Genomic DNA, 23,511 nt, shown 5'->3' with positions numbered 1-23,511 from the left:
CCTCAGTTTGTGAATAAACCAGGCACATCTGGAACACCGATTACCAAGCAGAGGTCCCTAGATATGTGCTGTGAGGACCAAGTATGACTGTTGTGAAATCTATGACAGAAAGAGACATACTGAAGTCCTTCTGTGTCATGAACAGTCACTATTCTGCCAGGAAAGTTCGAGCAAGCAAGAGCATGATCATGCTTGATTTAAAGAAATGAGTGAAAGACAATGACACTACAATGGGTAGGAACTTTCAACTCAGCTTTAGTGAAGTCAGGCCATTCTATAGTCAAACAGAATCTAAAAAACAAGTGAAATTTACAAATACCTCACAAATAACTCTTGAAAAGTGAAGGGCCTTAAAGCCACAACTCAGTAATACAGGCTAATTCCTTTCCCCGAAATAGATTACACCAAATGTAAGAACAACCCCTGCAGGACTGGATCAATCCAAAAGAGTGTATCTGCTCGGCCTCAGTGGTGATCCCCCCAAAAGAGGGCTTGCTCTTGAAGTCTTCTCAAAAGCTCAGACTGACACAGGGCCAGGCAATAAGCAGCATCACATCTCAGGGCCATCGCTACAATGTGGTGCAGCCAGTCCAGACTGAAAATGTGCATTCATTTCAGTAGCCAAGAATGAACTGCTGTCTCCTTTAGAAGGGGTGAGTTTTGGAGAGTAGGCACTTTTAAAGGACTTTAGGGAGGTGCCAGCCAATTTAGAGCTTGGGAAAACTTGATGTCCACAGAGGATTAAAAAATGCTATCCTAGAATTTCATGCCAGCTTGCAGCACTCTCAACTTCTCAAAGGCCAGGCAGTGACTGCCCCGAATAGGATGCCAATCAATAGCTTGAACACCTACAAAGAACTAAATCCAGGCAAGGAGCTGCTTCAGCTAGATGCCTTTTCCAAGGAACTAACAGTCGTTTGCGTGCAGGAAGGATGGAATAAGGAGCTGTCTGACACCCCAAGAGCCAGAGGTATTAGGGGCTCAGGAGGAAGGCACAGGAAAGGGTCCCTCTTTTTAGCCGATCTATCCAGCAGGCAGCCCACGGAGAATAAAGAGTTAGGCATACTGAGTGGGAAAGGCCTGATTTCATCACAGTTTGTTGCCTAGTTTAAAGAGGGCTTCCAACAGACCTGACTGAAAAATTCTGATCATAGAAGCAGATGTGTGTTGTTATTTGCTTTGAACAAAGAGACTTGTCTGAGTTCTTATTGTTGGGACTGGAAGCACCCCAAGAGAAGGAATCAAGTCCATGGGCACAAACCTGCAATGATTCAAAGGTGATGATGCGCAGCTGGGGACGACTGTGGCAGCCTGCCGCTGTAAACATCCGACTGAAAGCTCCTCTGAACACCTTACAGCTTCCAGTCAAGGATGTTTACAGTAGCAAAGACTGCCCAGAAAGAATGGAGGTGCTCTAGCAGGAGATCACAGAGGGCTTATTAATCCCAAGGCCCGCATGCAGGGTCCCAATTGCACCTGTCAGTGACCATGTCCAGTTCTTTCTTTCTCTGCCTGATTATTAAATAAAATAGCATGGGGCGAGCGGCTGACAACAGATCACTCTAAGTATAATATACCATAAAATAATTCGCTAGGGAAATCAACACACAGTTCTCCACCTGTGAGATCTGTGTCACTACTTTCCAAGTGTCTCTGCTACACTCAATGAGTCACACAGTCCTTGTGCCTAAAACAATCAGCCAACAGGATAGTGGTCTATTGTAATTACAATGAACAGTTATGTGTATTTAAGGTTCTGGGGGAAAAAATACAACACCCAGCTGATACACATTTTGGAGAGGGACAGGCAAAAAAGAGGGGAAGACAGACCCATTCTTTCTTGTGATTGCTTAGAAAACAGTTCAAATAGAGGTTTTCAAATTTGGTTGTACATTAAAAACATTTAGGGGGTGTTATGAAGCACTAACATCTGGGCCCCCGATCACAGAATCAATTCAGTGGACATGGGGTAGAACTGGCATTTTCAAACAGCAACAGATGATTCTAATGTGCAACAGGACACTCCATAGAGACCCCACAACAGAGAGTAAGATAACACAAGGTCTATCCACCCCCAGACACTACAAGAGACTGTTTCCTAAATATGTGAAACTTATAACACCCCGAAAATGTTCTATTCTAGATTAAAAGCTTGGACATATTTCTCGAGATTTTTAAATGAGCTTCATTATACTACCTATAATTTAACTTTAGTTTTCACTGAAATAGCACCTTAAAGGAACCAAGTTGAAAGTCTCCACAAGTGAAAAACAGAATGCAAGGTGGTCTTCTTGCAGCGGCAGCAGCAACACTTTTCTGGCTTACCTGACGTTTTGGAGGTTTCAGTTCATCTCGTGGAACAATGTCAATGAGAAAATCAAACTGATCAAATTTGGTGATTGCCATGGCAATATCATTCCTCTGTAACAAAGAAAAATGGAATGAAAAGTAAGCCTGGGGAAAAACAAGTTCAGCTGCCTTCCTATCTTCCAAGATAAGACAACTTGTAAGTTAAATTAAATACTTATGGCCAAGTCTAGCTGAATTAAGCATAGCAAAACTCTTAGAAACTTAAGAAATCAGAATCACTTGACAGACAAGAACAAAACACACACACACAGATACTTAAGGCAGCTTACACTGTAAAATACAGTAATGTCAACTGGCAGTATCTGGCCATTCCATGGAGAGCAAGGTTGGGCTATTATTTAAATATATTCAGTCTTTCATAGGATCTAAATAATATTTTGGTCTCTGTTCACAGGCATTTGTAATCTGGTCACTGGATGTCTATTAGCTTCTACAAGAGTGTGAGTCTTGCTTTTTATACACAAAAACTGCAGCAATAAACTCCCAGTCTGAATTTGGTTAAATGTACATGAATACTGAAGTCTGAGGTTGCTGGAATACAGGCAGGGGGATAGGGAGACAACAAAAGAGTCACCTTAATAGTGACACTGAAATTAAGACTTGCTGACGAAGTTTACTCTAGAGACATGAATACTCCCTGTGAATAATAAAAGATTTTTGTTAAAAATCAACTTATTGTGTATACTTAAGATTTGTGTACTTTACTGAAATTTTTAAAGAAAAAAGAACAGGAAAAAAACAATGACTCCTAGTGAATGACAGGCATCTGAAGTGTACTCAAAAATAGATGACTTAGGCCCGGCTCAATAGCATAGTGGCTAAAGTCCTTGCCTTGCACACCTGGGATCCCATATGGGCACCGGCGCTAATCATGGTGGCCCCGCTTCTCAACCAACTCCCTGCTTGTGGCCTGGGAAAGCAGTCCAACACCGCCCAAAGCCTTGGGACCCTGCACCCACATGAAAGACCCGGAAGAGCTCCTGGCTCCTGGCTTCGGATTAGATCAGCTCCAGCCACTGCGGCTGCTTGAGGAGTGAATCATCAGACAGAAGATCTTCCTCTCTATCTCTTCTTTCTGTATATCCGCCTTTCCAATAAAAATAAATAAATCTTAAAAAAAAAATGGATGATTTGACAGGTAAAGGAACAGGTAGGTACAGGATCAATCTAGCAAATGCGACTGGTAGAATCTGGGTGGTTAAGTATATAGAAATTCACTGTAAAGTCTGCTTAAATTTGAAATTTTTCATAATCAATGTTTAAGGGAAAATAAGCAAATAGAAATCTTTATTATGCCCTATATACCACACCTTAAGAGAAAGTGACTCATCAGACAAACAGAAGGGGATGGAAATTTTCTGTTTTTTCCTTCCTTTGTATCTATAATGGCCCCAAGCCACTGAAATACAAAACTCCAATCTACCCTTCTTGCCAACCACCAGCTTGATAATAAACCCTCCCAACCAAAACAGGACACATTAAGACTGCCAAGGACTCATTCAGGATGAGTATAATATGGTGTTACATTCTTGATGACGTCACCTACTCAAGCTATCTAAATGAAGGGGAAAGAAGAAAACAGTCATCAGCTCCATACATCAAAATGCTCTATTCTAGAAACAGATAAGCAGCTCATTCTAGAATTTTTGTCTTTTCACTGCTGATGTTTTACCAAGTTACAACTCATCTTCAGTAAAAAATACACAAATCTTAAGTACACAGTCTGATGAATGCTGAAAATTGCAAGCACCCAGGTGTGTAACACTCAGGTAAGAATACAGGAAGATCCATTTTAACTTTTTCCAGTCAATATTCAAGTCCCTTATCCCCTTAAATTTGCAGTAACCACAACTCTGACCTCTTTCACCACAGATGGCAGGTAGTATACAGTATTGTGCATTACATAACTTTCCACTCTGCTTTTTTTTGCGTTACATATTTTTGAGAACCATCCATACTGTGTGAAGCTATCACTTGCTTCTATTTACTATTAAGCAGTAATCTATTTCATGAATATATCATATCTCTATACTGATGGATGGTTGAGTTGCTTCCACTTTTAGCTATTGTAAATAAGCTTCATATGAAGATTATTATGTAAGAATGTCCACACTTCTTTTGGGTGTACACCTAGAAGCAGATGGTTGCACTGGGTCACACACTGGTGCATAGGTATATGCTTATTTTGATTACAAATTGCCAAACAGTTTTTCAAAGTTATTACACCACTTTACATTCTGACCAGCAATATATAAATTTCAATAACCCACTTCCTCTTCAACACCTGGCATTATCCATCATCTTTATTTCTGAAACAGAGTAGGTATAAATTAATATATCATTGTGGGGCCCGGCAGTGTGGCCTGGCGGCTAAAGTCCTCGCCTTGAACGCCCCGGAATCCCATATGGGCACCGGTTTTAGTCCTGGAGGCCCCACTTCCTATCCAGCTCCCTGCTTGTGGCCTGGGAAGGCAGTCGAGGACGGCCCAAAGCCTTGGGACCCTGCACCCAAGTGGGAGACCCCGAGGAGGTTCCTGGATCCTGGCTTCAGATCGGCATAGCATCGGCCGTTGTGCTCACTTGGGGAGTGAATCATCAGACGGAAGATCTTCCTCTCTGTCTCTCCTCCTCTCTGTATGTCTGACTTTACAATAAATAAATAAAATCTTTAAAAAAATATATCATTGTGACGATAATTTGTACTAACCAGATAACTGATGAGACTGTACACCTTTTCACATGCTTACTGGAGATTTGGATAGCTTCTTTTTGGAAAAACTATTCAAGTGTCTTAGTCATTGTACATTTTAAGCTGAACAGATCTTGAAGGTAGTATTAATTAATCATTCTATATCCACAGATTTACTTAAAAGCAGCATAAGTTCAACACTTTAGAATGCCTATCCATTTACTAGAGTTCAATTATTATTTTAGAGAGTTTATTTCGATGGCAATGTGTGCGTGTGTGTGTGTACGTGTGTGTGTGTGTGAGAGAGAGAGAGAGAGAGAGAGAGAGAGAGAGAGAGAGAAATCTTATAACTGCTGTTTCATTCCCCAAAATGGCTGCAACAACCACCATTGGGCAAGGCTGAAGCAAGGAGTTTCCCACAGGAGGGCTAAGTACCTGGGCCATCTTCTACAGTTTGGCCAGGTACATGAGCATCCAGGATTTAAGCTTAAACTAGTTCCTACATGGGCTGTTGGTACTGGAGGCAGCAGCTTAACTTACTGAACCACAATACCAGCCCCATTATTATTACTTTTGTTAATGCATAAAACTTTCAGATATAGTAAAGCACCAGTTATAATGCCTAAGTACACTAAAGGTTTCCCACAGGTGTGGGACTTCATCTGTGCATTGTTAACCTGAGCTTAGACCAGTGCTTGGCGCTTGGCAATATTCATTAATATTTACAGAATAAATTAGTAAACTCATGTGCTTTCAACTTCATAGGTAAAAGGAAATTAGAGGAGAACTTAATTTACTTTCTTGTTAAAATATCTGTTTTGTATCTATGGCATCCCTCTTCTTCTATCTAGGACCTTTCCTCCAACAGCTCAGGCCTGGATGCTGAGGGGAGGGCTCCTCAAGCCAACCACCAAGGGCTCTATATAAAATGTGAATCTTGCAATGCTGAGTTAAAACAGAAAACAGACAGGATTCCCAGAAAGGCAGGCAAGGAACAGAAAGGCTAATAATGTTAAGAAGACTGTTGATTCTTCATGGCATTGTCCCGTCTGAGTTTCTCAAGGCTGTTTAGATCAGGAAAAAGATAAATTCTCTATCACTAATCCTCAGTTTACAGTCAGGATTCACAAAGCAAACAGCTCAGTCACTGAGCTCTGAAAACCCTAAGAGAATGGGAAATGAAGATGCTTGGTAGGGAAACACTTTAGCCACAGCTATAAAGTATGCTGGCCTTTCAGCAACAGAGGAAGATGCCAATCACACAATAGCCCAATGGAGGTCAAAGCAAGAACAGACTTTGCTCAGAGCCATGCAAAACAAGCAGCCAAAGCTGCCTCAGCTTTTTCCAGTGAGGCAGCAGTATTACCTGTAGAGTCCGGCGCTTGTTGTCCTCCGTGTGAATCCAGGCTCGCAGAGTCAACTCCGTGATAAAGATTTGGGCTGCCTTGGCAAACAGCACAGGAGCTTCTGCACTGATCATCTGCAACAGATGCAGGCCCTCTCTGTCAATCACCAGCAAGTCACTCAAAGCAGGCAGTGTATCTCCTGCCTCATGGCCTACCATGGGACCACATCAGAAAATCAGATGTGGTAGCCTCAAGAGATTCCAAGGTAAAACAAACCAATGAGTAGGGACAGAGTTAGTAATACAGAGAATCAAAAGGGAAGAAAGAATTCTTACTTACCTAGCACCTACCATATGCCAGGCTGTGCAAGGTGTTTCCTTACTCTCAGAATAGCCTTTCAAAGACACTAAGGTATGGGAAGGATAAAGTGACTTGCCTATGGCCACAGGGACAGTAAGTGGCATGGTTGAAGTTCTAATCCAAGGAGAAACAAACAGGGGAAAGGTATTGACCTTTAGGTAAAATCTCTTTCCACCTTTTGTTTCTCATACATTGAAAGTAAATAAATAAATAAATGAACAGACATACACCCCCCAACCATGTTACTGTGGGGATCAAATGCATCCAGCACAGTGTCTCACGTGTAGTATGTGCTCAAGCAATGTTAAGCTTCCTCAATTCAAGCAGGAATTTGGCCTACTGGTTAAGAAACCATTTGGGATGCCTGTATCCTATATTAGAGTACCTGTCTGAGTCATGGCTCTGCTCCCAACTCATTCCAATGCGCATCTAGGAAGGCAGAGGTGATGGTTCAAATAACTGGTGCCTTCACACCCATATGGGAGACCAGGACTAAATTCCTGGCTCTGGCCTTTGATCCCCCACTTTGTTTTTCTCTGCTTTTCAAATAAATTAAAATACCCACTCACAAGGTTTCTGTGAAGTTGAAAAAAGGGAAAATTGTTATGAACTATTAGCTTTGGTACAAATATAAGTGATTGTTAATTTTCAGTGGTAAAGAGACAGGGCTGTTCTTTCCCTGAGAATCCTAGGAATGCAGAAACAGTCAATCCTAAGCCAACCCTCTCAACCATAGTTCACTCATGAGGAACAAATTCACAAAGCAAAAGTTTAAAACAGGTGCACTATCATTATCAAAACCTTTCTGCAACTTTGATCAGTGAACTAGACTGCAGCAAGGTGCTAAGGTGATGACACTGCCCTGCAGATCTGAAGACACAAGTCTACACACTATGAAAAGAACTGGGCAGTAGCACCTGATTTCAGAAACACTCGACATCTTTTCCACAGTTGGAAACAATCAGGATAGCCCTAATTTTCAGATAAGTACCATATAATAAATCAAAACCATTCAATTCTGGCCCTTGAACTTTAGACAGGAACCAAATAAAAAAGCAACACACAAAGCAGCAACTTTGCTATTGTTTAATTAAAGCTTGAACTCTAGAGAAATGAGCAACAACCTACTCAACACTTCAATTTGCAAAATAAAAATCAATGTGAATTCACCTTCACATCTTCATCCAGCTTCATAATCTTCTTAATACGAGCCAGTGGGAGTTCCTGCACTCGGAAATCTTTCTGAAACAAGCAACAAGAGCTGCATGAATGGTGGGACAGTTGAGAGCAGAGAGACACTGACTGGTTTAAACCTTCCTTTCAGGAAACACAGCACACCAGGAGGTTTGGATACAACAAAGAAAATGCAAGCTCTAGAGCAAAACTCCTCTTTACTTAACCCATACAAAAGTTCAAACAATTACAGAAAGAGTTTTAAGAAAAACCAAGGATGGTTTCCACTGGACCCGTCAGGAAAGGCAGCCCCAAACCGTTTATCGTTAAGGCCAATAGAGCAGCCTACTGCAAGGACTTCACTTCCTCACAAGTCTGCCAGTCTGCACTATGCAAATTCAAGTCAGATTTCTGCCTCAAAAGCATTCCTCTCTACTGCCAGTTCTTTGTTCTCCTCAGAGGCTAGAAGGGCAAAGGGCAGCAAGCTCTTGACCACAGTGGCCCACAATTTCTTCAGTTAGCGGGATTCTGGCCATGTGTGACCTTCACACAGGCCTGACAGCAGAAACTTGGGAGCGGCCCCTTTCTCATTACAGCTGCAAAGTCCTGGTCTCTAAGACATGTGTCAGGACCAGGGAGGGGAAGGGATGGAAAAAAGAAAAAAAAAATGAGGGTGAATTTCTCAGCTGCCTTTTAGGAAGTCCTGCTATTTTTTCCATAACAAATAGGACTGGATTGAGGGGAAACATGAAACTGCGCTATGGATGGGATTTAGCAAAGGGCTTTTTTGATCTTCACTACTTAATTATGTACGACGTAAGACCTTTCTGTTTTATTTTGCAATGACTGGTATTTAAACACATGCCCAGTAATGGATGCAATTCTAGAAACAAAAATCAATTTTGAGTTTCAGAGCTGCAGTGAAGAGAAAGGCACAAACACAAGACTATGATCGGCAAGCACAGAAGGATTCTGTCGGGTGGCTGAGACGTCACTCACTAAACTGCACACGCTCACCTGGGAACCTGCACCATCACATTATGGAAGGAGCGGCTACTATTTCAGACTGGATGTAATTAATAAGAATAAGTGAACTTTTTCCCTAGGCCAAAAGAAGGCATTCTGGAAAAATATCTGGATAAGAACAATATTTAGGATCAATGTACATTCAGACATCTGATTTTTTTTCCACATAAATTCAACAAGTGGTTTGGCTACTACTCAGCTCTACAAACTTAAAACACCAAATTCTTATCTTTTCCTTTCCAAAACAGGTATTAACATTTTTCATGAACTTCTACCAAATTATCCTGGAGTGGCAGAGGCACGCTAGCCCCAAAAAAGACAGCAGGACATATTTTTTTCTGTTCTTACTTTTCTCTTCCTGTTTCATTAACATCATACAATTCAACTAATATTGAACGTATGATATCTACTACTGTGTGAAAGATGCAAATCTGGGACCAGAGTCATGGTACAATATATTAAGCTGGCGCCTACAAGGCTAGCTTCCTGTTATTAGAGAGCTGGTTCAAGTCCTGGCTGCTCTGTTTTGGGTCCAACTCCCTGGTACCTTTCCTAGGAAGGCAGCTGAAGACGGCTTCGACTACCTGGGTCCCTGCCACCCATGTGGGAGACCAGGATGGAGTCCTAGCTCCCTGTTAATGCACCTGTGAAGCAGCAAACGATGGCTCAGCCACTTGAGTCTTTCAAGCTAGTCTCCTGACTTCAGCATGGCTCAGCCACGGCTTTTGTGGCCATTTGAGGAAATCTTCCATTTGATGGAAGGTTTATTTCTCTGCTTTTCAAATAAATTATTCTTAGAACATTTCAGTGCCCAACCTATGCTAGAGGAAAGGACAAAAAGAAGGCACAAGTGCAGGTAGTGTTGGGCCTGAGAGAGAGAAGTATTTACAGGGGGAGCTCAGGACAGCTGAACTATGTCTAAGGGATGCTGAGAATCTGTTGAAAAACTATGAAACCATGATTCTGATACAGGAACAGTGAGCACAGAAGCTCAGGGACAAATACAAATCACATGGTCAGGCCCAGCGCAGTAGCCTAGTGGCTAAAGTCCTTGCCTTGCATGCACCAGAATCCCGTATGGGCACCATTTCGTATGCTGGCTGTGCCACTTCCTTTCCAGCTTCCCGCTTGTAGCCTGGGAAAGCAGTAACTCCGCCCAAAGCCTTGGGACCCTGCACTCACATGGGAGACCCAGAAAAAGCTCCTGGCTCCTGGCTTCAGATCAGCTCAGCTCCAACTGTTGCGGCCGCTAAGGAGTAAACCCAGCAGATGGAAGATCTTTGTCTCTCCTTCTCTGTAAATATGCCTTGCCAATTAAAAAAAAAATCTTAAAAAAAAAATCACATGGTCTACACCAAGTTTTAGACTCGTGGCCCAAATGCAGAGGGAAACAGCAGGAATCAGGAAACTGGAATGGGGCCAGGTCCTAAAAGGATTTAGCAAAAGGTTTAATCACAGGAATCAGTCACTGGTCTTCTTGTGTGGCATATCACATACAATGATGATGCTACACAGACATGCCAAAGAGCATGCAGGAATAATCCCTTTGGAAGGCCTCCCGGGACGATGCACAGCACAAGATTATAACCATAGATTTAGCTCTCTTGCCTTGATTGTTTCACATAGTTTTCACAAGATTGCACAATGATTATTTAACCAAAGCCCAAAGCTGATTAAAAAAAAAAATCTTTCCCCACACAGAAAGAGTAACGCATTGTTAGTACTATGAGACTACTCTATCAAAAACAGTGTCTAGGATAAAGAAACACAACCTTGGGCCCGGTGGCATGGCCTAGCGCCTATAGTCCTTGCCTTGAACGTGCCGGGATCCCATATGGGCACCGGTTCTAATCCTGGAGGCCCTGCTTCTCATCCAGCTCCCTGCTTGTGGCCTGGGAAAGCAGTCGAGGATGGCCCAAAACCTTGGGACCCTGCACCCAAGTGGGAGACCCCGAGGAGGTTCCTGGATTCTGGCTTTGAATTGGCTTAGCACCGGCCATTGCGCCACTTGGGGAGTGAATCATCAGACGAGAGATCTTCCTCTCTGTCTCTCCTCCTCTCTGTATATCTGACTTTCCAATGAATAAATAAATCTTAAAAAAAGAAAAAAAGAAACACAATCTTGTAGAATTGTAAAATGAGTCAGAAACTTAGAAAAAGTTCTGCTTTAAACCCCCCGTTACTAAAATCTTTTGTTGTGAAACATTTTTTCATGATCCCCAAACTCTGTGATCTCAAGGGTCAGTGTATGAAAAATGGATCTTGTGGTGTGTTTGGGGCTCATCACTGCTAAGAATAATCCAGTTTCCTATGGTCTTATTCTAGCTTTTCCATCACATATAAGGGTTTACGAAAATTTTGCTGAAGAGGGGAGCACGCCTACTATCAGTCGCCTGAGATCCACTAAGCTGACTGTCAATTAACTGTTCCTAGGTCATTGGCAACCATGCAACTGATGTGGGTTTCACTAACACCTCTCCTGATGGCTGATTTAAGTGGAACGTCTGACATACACTGACTTTTTTCCTACTTTGGAGAGTGATAGCATAGAAGAGCAGATATTCTCATACTCCTGAGCTCAACTAAAGAACTACATTTAAAATGTTGCCATCTGAAACTGCCAACTTTGAAGAAGTTTTGAATTCATTCAGAGTTCAGAGCCAAAGAAAAGTCAATGGGTCTCAGGTTTCACCAAAAAACATCCAGTTTCAAATCATGTTAAAGAATCTTTTCCAAGCTTACCTAGCCAGGCACTAGGGCAAACAATAATGTATTCCTCTGGAAAGCAAGGACTCTCAGCACCCGGATGCATGCTTTTTTTGGTTGTTGCTCTCCCCCAGATCAACTAAATCACAAACTCCAGGGAGCAGGGTCCCCTGGTGATTTTGAACCATCACGAGAACTAAGGACAACTGCTTTTTTTTTTAAAAAAAAAAAAAAAAAGATTTATTTCTTTTTATTTTAAAGGCAATTTCACAGAGAGTGAGCAGAACTTCCCATGTACTGATTCACTCCCCAGATGCCTGCAATGGCCAAAGCGGAGCAGATTGCTCTGAAGCCACACGGCTGTAGGGGCCCAAGGATTTAAGTCATCTTCCACTGCTTTCCCAGGCAACAGGTAGGGCACTGGATTGGAAGTGGAAAGCTAGGACTAGAACTGGTATCCACATGGATGCCAGTGCTGCAGCAAGAGGCTTAGCCCACTACTCCATGGCACCAGCCCAGGATCTCTAGTCCTTACACCAGTAACAGCATTATCTAGGAACTCAAAGAAATTCAGTTTCCTGCTCCATTACAAACCTATTGAATCTTCATCACCATTAATTCATCTTAAAAACGATTTGCTTCATTTTAAAAAAAGATTATGGTGTTTTAACAGAGATGAAGAAGTATTCCATCCCTTGATTCACTCCCCAAATGAATGCAACAGCCAGGAATGGGCCAGATCAAAGCCAGGAGCCAGGAACTCCATCCATGTCTTTCATATGGGTGCAGTGGCCCAAGTACTGGGGTCATCTACCACTGCCTTCCCAGGCACATTAACAGGTAGCTGAACTGGAAACAGAGGCTTAACTCACGGCACCACAATGTTGGCTCCTATCTTCAGTACTTTAACAAGATTCTCCCTCCTGTGGCTCAGACAGACACTGCAGTTTGAGGTCACTGTGCTATAGGAACAGCTCACACAGAACATGTTAACAGTCCACCAACTTTTGCCACCAAGTTCTTTTTAAATGGTTATCTGATTTTACTGTAATGTTAGAAATGCCATTATCCAATTTGGAGGCACCAAGAAATGAGATGAAACTGCCAATTAACAAAAAGTAACTTAGGCATTAAATTACAGCTAATTAAAGGATGAATTGGTTGCAGGGAATAAGTTAGGGAAGAATTAGATTTTTTTAAAAGATTCAGCATATTTACTGCCTGCCTCCCAACCTGCAAAAAGACAAAGTAGCTTTCTCTTCCCCACTTGGAAAGGTCTGAAGGGTAAAACTCAATGCTCGGAAGCCCTTTACTTTTGTTTTCAGAGCTCTGCTGGACACAAGGGTGCTTTAAAAAATGTGGAAACAGATTAAAATATGAGTTTATCTTAGTAAGAAAAAAATTCAAAACCCAAAATCTATAGCCTACTCATTATATGCACCTTTTTAACTTGCTTTATTTTTATTTCAATGACAGAGTTAAGGAGAGAACGACAGAGAGAGAGCGCTGTAATGGCCAGAGTTGAGCTGATCCAAAGCCAGGAGCCAGGAGTCTCCTCTGAGATTTCCATACAGATTCAGAGGCCCAAGTACCTGCTGTACTTTCAGGTGTATCATAGGGGAAGCTGGAATCAAAGCAGAGTAACTGGGACCCTCAACCAGCAGTCTGATATAATTGTGTCAAAGAGCAGCAGCAGCTTAACCTACCGCACTGCAAGGTAGGTTTCTTATAATATGTATTTTTTTAAAGATTTATTTATTTTTATTTGAGTCAGACTTAAAGAGAGAGGAGAGACAGAGATCTTCAATCTGCTGGTTCATTCCCAAAATGATCACAACAGCTAGAGGCAAGTAACTCTGAAGCCAGCAGCCAGAAAGCCTCTTCCAGGTCTCCCTTGTGAGTGCAAACACCGAGAACTCTGGCCATCTTCTGCTGCTTTCCCAGGCACATTAGTAGGGAGGGATCAGAGTGCAGCAGTTGAGACTCGAATCAGCACCCATTTGTGATGCCAGTGCTACAAAGGCTTAACCTATTATGCCACGGTACAAACCTACAGCATGAATTTTTTTCTTAAAGATTTATTTATTGATTCATTTATCTAATTGGAAAGGCAGATTTACAGAGAAAAGGAGAGACAGAGAGAAAGATCTTCCATCCGTCAGTTCACTCCCCAAGCGGCCGCAACAGTTGGAGCTGAGCTAATCTGAAGCCAGGAGCCAGGAGCTTCTTCCGGGTCTTTCATGTGGGTGCAGAGTCCCAAGGCTTTGGGCGGAGTTACTGCTTTCCCAGGCTACAAGCGGGAAGCTGGAAAAGAAGTGGCACAGCCAGCATACGAAATGGTGCCCATACAGGATTCTGGTGCATGCAAGGCAAGGACTTTAGCCACTAGGCTACCCTGTTAGGCTCAGCAAGAATTTTTTGTCTTGTATTTTCGGGTGGTGTTGTACTATGTCAGCACCCTACACAGGGGCATGTTTGAGTGCTGGCTGCTCCAAACTGATCCAGTTCCCTGTTAATGTGCCTGGAAAAGCAACAGAAGATGGTGCAAATGCTTGGGCCAAAGACACCTGTGGGAGACATTGAAGAAGCTCCTAACTACTAGCTTTGACCTGCTCCAGCCCTGGTCATTGCAGCCACTTGGGAAGTGAACCAGCCGACCGGAGAGTACTGTCTCTCTGTAATTCTGCCTTTTAAATCATAAGAAAAAAAAATCGAAAGAATAAGGGGGAAAAAAAGAAAAAAAAAAGACTTGATTTTACATAGTTACTCAGCTGCACAATCATTCCGGCATGATTTTTAAACAACTTCAGTCCCAGCTGAATCCCACCTGGGGTTTTGGAATAATAGAACTTTTATCATAGAGGAAAGCAGGAGAAAGATGGAAATGGAAGATAAACTACTTCTACAATATTTAGATAAAAAATGACTGGGTTGGTGCGAAAGTGCAGTGGTTAAATTTCTCGCCTTGCACACGCTGGGATTCCATGTGGTCGCCAGTTTTAATCCCAGCGGCCCCACTTCCCATGCAGCTCCCTGCTTGTGGCCTGGGAAAGCAGTGGAGGATTGCCCAAAGCCTTGAGATCTCCTGGCTCCGGACTGGCTCAGCTTCAGCCATTGCAGCTGCTTGGGGAGTAAACCATGGGGCGGAAGATCTTGCTCTCTGTCTCTCCTCCTCTCTGTGTATCTGCCTTTCCAATAAAAATAAATAAATAAATCTTTTTTAAAAATGACTGGGAGTGGTGTTTCCAAAACATCATGAAATAAGTCACCTAGCAAACATCAATTACTTATTTTTGGAACAATCCCTGTCCCAGTCTTTCAGAGACCACAACATTTTATGAATACTCTCACAAGCTTTACTTGTGTTTAGATAGCTTAAACATAATGGATTTTTAAAAAAAATCTGTTAGACATATTGCAGCGTCAACCCAAGAGGCTCTGATATATCTGAGGAAGTTTGGTTGTAAGTACAGATGGGTTCTAAAGAGGCAATGAATGCTAGAATGTCTGGTCGCATCACACAGAGGGCACAGTCAGAAAAGCAGCTGCCTTCGTGTGCTGAAGGTCGAGTCCTGGGCAGAGAGGAAAATTAAGAATCTTACAAATGGAAAACTCACCCCAACTCTACTGGTCAGATTCCATTTGTAGTCACATTCCATGTTGCTCTGCACTAAATCTAAAGTGGAGGAACTGGACTCATTTAAACATTTATTTTGTACCTACTATATGACAGACATTATTCTAAGCACATGATTTAAGACATACAGCATGGAAGAAGTATAGAAGTCTTCTTCAAGGGAAAGCATGAGCAAAATTTCAGATAGTCATCAATAAAGCAACAATTAAAAATAACTTTCTACTTACTACCCTTTCTCTTCATCCACAAAACCTGAAATAAAATTGAGTATCTCACACGAATCCTCTTTTAACATCTGGAGCCTGATTTCTCAGTACCAAATTTCGTCAACACTACGCTCTGCTTGATTGGCAACCTACCTTGAAAAGCAAACCATGTAAGCTAACACTCAAAGCTTGGGGGCAGGCACAGAGGTGAAGCTGCTGCCTGCATGCCTGTGTCCCTATCAGAATGCCTGAGATCAAGTTCCAGCTCCTCTGCTTCCGATCTAGTTTCTTGCTAATATGACTGGGAAGCAGGAGAGAATGGCCCAAGTACCTGGGCCCCTGGCTTCAGTCCACCTGTTGCGAGCATATGGGGAGTGAACAAGTAGATGGAAAGTCTCTCTCTCCTACCCTCCCACCTTCCCTTCCCAACTCTGCCTTTCAAATAAATATTTTTTAATCAAAATCCAGGGTTTTGTGCATACCCATGTGCACTGTTAAAGAGCTAAAGGGTAGAAGTGATTCTAATGCCCATTGACAGATAGCAACCAAGATGTAGTGTGCATGTGTAAAATGGGACAGTATTCAGCCTTAAAAAGAAAAAGAATTTTAACCCATACTAAGAACCTTACGCCAAGCCAGTCGTAAGAAAAACATATACTGTATGAGCCCACTTACATATGGTATCCAAAATAACCAAACCCAAAGAAACAAAAAATAAAATAACAGCTTCCAGGGTGATGAGACAGAACTTGCTATTCCATAAAATGAAAAGTTCTAGAGATATGTTTCACAGCATGAATACAATAAGGCTAGTAATCTGAACATTTACAAATGGTTAAATTTTGTTACATATTATTCTACCACAACTTACTCACACAAACCCCAACAAAACACAGTACATTAATTCGGAGCACAACCCCAGAGCTGATGTTCATGTGGGTGCAGATCTGCTCCTATATGAATTCTCTGTGCACAAGCTGCAATGCAGACAGGTCATCTTCAACCACACCAAGCAGTAGACTAGTCATTCTTTTTTTTTTTTTTTTTTAAGATTCCCCATTATTTTTTTTTTAAGATTTATGTTATTTTTTATTGCAAAGTCATATATATAGAGAGCAGGAGAGACAGAAAGGAAGATCTCCTGTCCGATGATTCACTCCCCAAGTGAGCGCAACCGCCAGTGCTGCGTGATTCAAAGCCAGGAGCCAAAAACCTATTTCAGGTCTCCCATGCCAGTGCAAGGTCCCAAGGCTCTGGGCTGTCCTTCACTGTTTTCCCAGGCCACAAGCAGGGAGCTGGATGGGAAGTGGAGCTGCCGGGACTAGAACCAGTGCCCACATGGGATCCCAGTGTGTTCAAGGCAAGGACTTAAGCCACTAGCCACCACGCCAGGGTCATTCTAATGCTGAAAACTTGGTAAGTGAAACAGTTGAGTTTATCATGTTAAAATATGAATGAACAAAACAGCTCACTTTTGGGTATATCATTTTGCCTCCTGTTTCCTTTATATTTGAGACAAGAACCAGGGCTGGAGACAGGCCAGGCTGGACAAAGTGGTGGCAACTGTCAGCATACGTGAGACCCAGCTCTGTGGGGCGGGTCAGGCTGAGCTAACCTGCAGCAGAGGCTGGCACACACAAAAGCCGGGACTGCATTCAGGTCCGGTGGAGGTTACAGTAAGTTGCCCCGACTAGGCTGAGGCACCTGCTAGCATGTCTCTGTGTGAACTGACTGGGCTGGGCCACAAGTTACCCTGACCAAGCTGAGGTACCTGCTGGTATGTGTGATGACCAGGTCTGTGGTGGACTGGTTGGACTGGACCACAGCACCAGTCAGTTTGCAAGAGGTATGGGGCTGAGGCGGAACTGAACAAGCTGCATCTACCAGTATGTGTGTTGGCTGATGCAGGTGACAGAACAAACCTGACTCTGAACTGACTGTCACACATATGAATTAAGTCTGAGTTCATCCCAGGTGAGGTATCTTGGGGTTCCTTGATTGGATTGTTGACTCAGACCCTGGTCACATGGAAAAATTACAAAATACATTGTCCAACCATGGAGTGCATGCATCAGTCCTGAGGGGCCTCCTAAATTGCGGAGGTCTGTGCAGTTGACAGCATGCCCAGATGCACACAGGGGATATGATGACCAGCTCATCTAGGCCAGCAGGGGACGTCCTCTGCCAATCAGAGGATACAAAGCAGAACAAGTTGAACCACTCTCCTGGCCAAGCTTTGCAGCATGTTCCTGGGTAAGGTGGATTGTGTCAACCAACAGACCTTGGAAAGATTTTCTTAACCCTGGAGCAGCAAGACCAAAGACATCTCAGGGCTATCCAGTAACACTCTCCACATACTCTTCCCCATATTGGGACCTCTGAGGCATCATCAAAGGACTTTCTCCCATTCCCAGGTGCTGACATAGTTTGATACAAGGAGCAGTCCTCTCCCAATCCTCCCTGGTGGATGCAGGTAAAACAAAAACAAAAACAAAACCTGAAACGTGTGCCACCCACTTTCCTCCATGCCTGAACCTCTCTATGCTAACCAGAGGCTCTCCTGTGCATGCATCCCTCTCAACTATGTAAACAATCCCGAAAATATATTTTTTTCATTACTGAAAAAAAAAAAGCTGCAATTTGGATGGGCCAGTGCAATAGCTAGTCTTCTGCCTGCAAGTGCCAGAATCCCATAAGTGTGTTGGTTCATGTCCCAACTGTTCCATTTCTAATCCAGCTCCCTACTTATGACCTGGGAATACAGTGGAGGAGCCCACACTCTTAGGCACCTTCACCTTCATGGCAGATCTGGAAGAAGTTCCTGGCTCCTTGCTGTTGATTACCTCAGCTCTGGCTGTTGCAACCATTTGGGGAATGAGCCACTGGATGGAAGATCTCCCTCTGTCTCTTCTTCTCTCTGTAAATTTGCCTTTCCAATAAAAGAATAAATAAAAGCTTTTTAAAAAGATACTACTTGGAATAGACACATCCCAGATCAGAGTACTGGGTTCAAGTCTGCGCTCTGCTTCTGATTCTAGCTTGCTGCTAATGCATACTTTAGGAGATAGCAGGTCATGGCTCAACCCCTGCTAGTCATTTAACAGACCTTGACTGAGTTCCCAACCTAGTCAAGGAACAGCTGTTGCAAGTACCTGGGAGATCCTTATACCTCTGTTTCTCTCTGCCTTTAAAAATAAACAGGAAGCGGGCCCGGCGCGGTGGCGCAAGTGGTTAAGGGCCTCGCCTTGCACGCCCGGGATCCCATATGGGCGCCGGTTCTAATCCCGGCAGCCCTGCTTCCCTTCCAGCTCCCTGCCTGTGGCGCAGGAAAGCAGCAGAGGACGGCCCAAAGCTTTGGGACCCTGCACCCGTGTGGGAGACCCAGAAGAGGCTCCTGGCTTTGGATCGGCATATCATCGGCCGTTGCACTCACTTGGGGAGTGAATCATCGGACGGAAGATCTTCCTCTCTGTCTCTCCTCTCTGTATATCCGCCTTTCCAATAAAAAAAAAATAATAAAAATAAATCTTAAAAAGAAAAATAAATAAACAGGAAGCTATAATTGTGGCACATGGCTGCTCGCAATGCCAGCATCCCATACTGCAGTACTGGTTCAAGTCCTGGCTGCTACCTTTCTGAACTTACCTCCTACTGATATACCTAGGAAAGTAGTGGATAATGGCTCAAGTACTTGGGTTGCTGCCATCCATGTGGAAGACCTGGATAGAGTTCCAGACTCCTGGCTTTGGCCTGATCAATGCAGTCATTTGGAGAGTGAACCAATGGATAGAAGATCCGTCTTTCCCTATCACTCTTTTCCTTCAAGCAAATACATAAATAAATCTTTAAAGGTAAGTAATAAAAATGTAGACTGACTGACATATCAGAGGATAAAAGCCACTAACCCTAGGGAACTGTAACACTAAATCACCATCAGAAAGGACTGTCCTGTCACTATGCTAACGCCTCCAGGGTAGGAATGACAGCTACAACACAGGGAGCTTTTGCAGCACTTGCTTAACTGATACCAAACAGAACATTCTTCATTAAGGACAAGATATTGCACACCGAAAAGATTCCAATTATAACTAGCTTCACATTCTACTCCACTTTCCTGACACATCACTTGTACTCCAGCCTCTACCACCCAGACTGTAATCTCCAGCCACTGAATTTCTTGTTGTTCCTCTAAATATAAGGCACCCCCCACCCCCAAGCTTCTATACCTTTATGCAGGCCTTCCTCACTACCCAATATATATTTTCCCACCCCTTCCATCTGCTGAATACTGACTCATGTTTCAAGTCCTAACAAAACACTCCCTTTACTTAAAGCATCTCCAGCTCAGAAAGCAACAAGTATGCTGTTTCACACTCACTGTTGTGTCTGACTTAGCAAGTCATTCAACACCTACTGACTCAATCTGCTGTAATTACTATATGGTAAGCTCCTCAAGGGTCAGGGTGATTCTTTTACGTTAGTGGTTCCCAATAGAAAATTTTTATCCAGAGAGGACATGTGCCCACATCTAAAGTCATTTTTATCATCACAACTGGGCAAGCACTGTTTTCGGCACTGAGTGGGCAGAGGTCAAGGATGCTGCTGATCACCCTACAGCCCACCCTAGGAGAGCCCTCGCCACAACCATCTGGCCCCAAATGTCAACGACTTGGCCAGAGAAAAATCCTGGTACAAATGTGACTTTTACCACACAGAAACAGTCCATTGCCCATAACAAACCTGTTGTGAAATAAACTGCCCAGTGGGTTACATCAAGTTCTAGAAATTTAGTAGGGTCACTAAATTATATCTAAGAACACAGTTAAAGCTAGTAAAGAAAGATGCAATCTCTACTTTCCTGCATTCCTTCAAAAACACATCTCACATTAAACTACCTTAATTTTTAGCACCCACACACCTAAGAAAAGTCACTAAGATATAAAGGACATTCCTACAATGACCACATAAGCTAAATTACATATTTTTTCTCTCTTGACTATAGGTCACAAATGAATTATGCCTAATTTATAAGTGTGCTTAAATCTGAAAACTTCTTAGTCTTGAGCTCTAGCTAATCACCCTATGGCGTTTTACACACTTGAGTTTTTCATGCCTCCTTACCACTGTTAAATTCCGGATTTCTTCCATGACACGGGGCCAGAAGGACTGCAGGCTTTGCTGGGCATCACTGCTGCTAGTACCACCAAATCCTCCTTCTGTGGACATTTCGACAACTGAAAAGAAACACACACATGACACATATGAGAAATAATAAAGCCAGACATTCTGTATAGGGTAGACACTTCTCTCTTTGTTTTGTTTAATTTTATTTAACTTGACAAGGTACGTAATTGTGCTGAAGAAATTTTTACCACAGTACAGAACCAACACTTGGAATAAAGCTTTCTCTTCTCCTTAGCTGATGTCATGGAGACTATCAAGGAGTACCTACTAGAAAATCAAAAGTTGTTACAAACCCAATTTACGGGGTTGGGAAAGGCACCCTGTTGCCCTAGTCTGGTCTAGAGTTTTCAATGTGATTCCTTCTAAAGCTTTTTCAAATTCAAGGGTTCTCATGCTCCATGTCACAGCTTGCAGCTTGCAGCTGTGACACACGAAGGGCTGCAGGGAATAACACTGCACAGACAGGTAAAGCCAAACTTAATAACAGCTGTGTTTATTCTTTTGTTTTAAACACTGTGATCCCACTTCTCTGGAGCTATCAGATTACTCCTTCTAATCTCAGGAAAGTCTGCCACAAAGGAATAAAAGGGCTTGAGACTAGGCCAATAATTGAATAGATGGCATGAAGTCTGAGCTGAAATTACATACTCCCCAATACTTTCCTTTCCTGAACACTGCTATCAGGCACAAAGCCAAAATAGCATACCAGCAACTGGAGGCATTAAAGACAGGTGAAAACAATGGGGAATTAAAATCAAGATAGAGAATACAGGGTCAGAACCTGCACTTGGTTTACCAACTGCTTTGGGATGGAGGAGGGAAGATGAACAAGGATCCCCATGTCAGTTGTAACTACAGATAATAAAATGCCTCAAAAGATTTACAGGGGAACAGTATACTCCAGATGGTTTAAGTAGTTAGCAGGCAAACACTTAAATGGACGAAACAGTTTAATTAGATACCAAAACACGAGAAACTTAATGATCTTCTACAAATTTCTATTTCGGGGTAGTCCAGGCAGTCTAGAGAAATTATCTACATTTATTAATAGTTTCATATAAGGTACTCAAGGCAGTAAGACTCTTCCAATAAGAAGATAATTCCAGAAGTACATCTACAACTAAATGCACAGGCTACTTTTAGTGTGGAATTGCCCTAATCATGGACATGCTGCAATGAGCAGGCCACAAACATCTGTGGAGTCAATACACAATGAGTAAATCCTTGGCAGGCTCACAGCCAAAAACTGTTGTAATAGTTGGGTATAAACACACATTAGCAAATCTTTTCGTAACTGCAAATGTACTTAACATTAAATTTTTAACTTGAGAAGCCTAGTAAAACTATAAAATAAAACAGATAATAATAAAAAAAATATAAGTCAATAACAGCATCCTTTACATCTGACTGCTTCACAGAAATTTAGGACTAAGACACTAAGCGACACCCAGACCCACCCCTCCATATGATGCTCACAGCTCCTCTCTGCCCCTGCAATCCTACCGTAAGTGGTCATCCAGCTCAAATCTGACTGCCTCCTCTCCAGTTCTGGGAAACTGGCTTACTGGGAAGGCATTCTTTTCCATCTTTGGACAACTCTGACTGCTCTTCTTTACATTAAGTTTAATTTACAAGCAGGGTTCCATCTGGGCGTTGGATTTAGAGTTATGGCCTTTATGATTTTTTTCCATGCAGCAACCTCATTTTATAAATTTCAGATTTCAGAAGACAAAGGTACTTTCCTTACCAAGGACATAAGAGAGCAGAAACAGAAAAAGGTTTGGAATATGTTTTCCAACATCTTTGCAGAGACAATTAGTGGAATCTCTTGAAAGAACATAAGTCGCAGTGTAAATTCCTGAAAAGGGCAGAATTTTTATTCAAAAGGCTTTCCCTAAATCACATCCACTCTCCACACAAAGTTTTAAAAATGAGACCAAATCTCAAGCAACACTGTGTGTGTGTGTGTGTGTGTGTGTGTGTGTGTGTGTGTGTGTGTGTGTGTGTGAAAAACTAAGTATTCCTGGTGTTTTCTCACTAACGCATTAGGTAAAAGGAATTAATCAAAAACAATTTTTTACTGGTCAAACAACTCAATAAATTAAACAATATAAACACTTCTGTTAATCATCACTTCTTAGTTTAATGATTAAGACATTAACAGCATCTGAATCAATTTTGCTACAAAAGTAGTTCATTTCTAACATATACTGCTCACAGAAAATGTATCAGTCCATATTCTAGGGAGATGAGAACAGGGATATATTTAAAGAAGAATTTATCCCAGGATTCTCTTCATTCCACATAAAACTGTCAACTCAATCACAGGATAAAACTAATTACTTGAATTAACAGAAAATTTGTCTTAAGAAAAAGCTATAGGGCCCGGCGAGGTGGCGCAAGTGGTTAAGGGCCTCGCCTTGCACGCCCGGGATCCCATATGGGCACCGGTTCTAATCCCGGCAGCCCCGCTTCCCTTCCAGCTCCCTGCCTGTGGCCCGGGAAAGCAGTCGAGGACGGCCAAAGCTCTGGGAACCTGCACCCGCGTGGGAGACCCGGAAGAGGCTCCTGGCTTCGGATCGGCATAGCATCGGCAGTTGTGCTCACTTGGGGAGTGAATCATCGGATGGAAGATCTTCCTCTCTGTCTCTCCTCTCTGTATATCCGCCTTTCCAATGAGAAAATAATAAAAATAAATCTTTAAAAAAAAAAAAAGAAAAGAAAAAGCTATAATAGCTTATATCATTTATGAAAAGTATAATATTTTCCAGATTTAATTAATTTTGGGTTTATTCTGTTCATTAATTATTTTAT

General features: G+C 42.4%; 1 protein-coding gene across 3 annotated transcripts in view; it reads right to left on the bottom strand.

Moving 5' to 3' along the window:
• The window catches only part of NFYC (nuclear transcription factor Y subunit gamma), a 75,981-nt gene that overhangs the window by 16,111 nt on the left and 36,359 nt on the right, over window positions 1-23,511 (bottom strand). For all 3 annotated transcript variants that reach the window (XM_040974303.1, XM_040974304.1, XM_040974305.1), the window contains exons 2-5: window positions 20,635-20,747; window positions 7,936-8,007; window positions 6,426-6,539; window positions 2,326-2,421 (exon numbers count right to left, since the gene is read on the bottom strand). In XM_040974303.1, coding sequence (XP_040830237.1) covers window positions 2,326-2,421; window positions 6,426-6,539; window positions 7,936-8,007; window positions 20,635-20,739 — 387 coding nt within the window. In that variant the 5' untranslated portion in view covers window positions 20,740-20,747. The remainder of the gene's footprint in view (window positions 1-2,325; window positions 2,422-6,425; window positions 6,540-7,935; window positions 8,008-20,634; window positions 20,748-23,511) is intronic.

The sequence above is a fragment of the Ochotona curzoniae genome, unplaced genomic scaffold (assembly GCF_017591425.1).
Source record: "Ochotona curzoniae isolate NIBS_2020 unplaced genomic scaffold, NIBS_Ocur_1.0 contig_2404, whole genome shotgun sequence".
Classification (NCBI taxonomy): Eukaryota; Metazoa; Chordata; class Mammalia; order Lagomorpha; family Ochotonidae; genus Ochotona; species Ochotona curzoniae.
The sequence above is the reverse complement of the archived record's forward strand: the minus strand, read 5'-3'. Positions and strand labels throughout refer to the sequence as shown.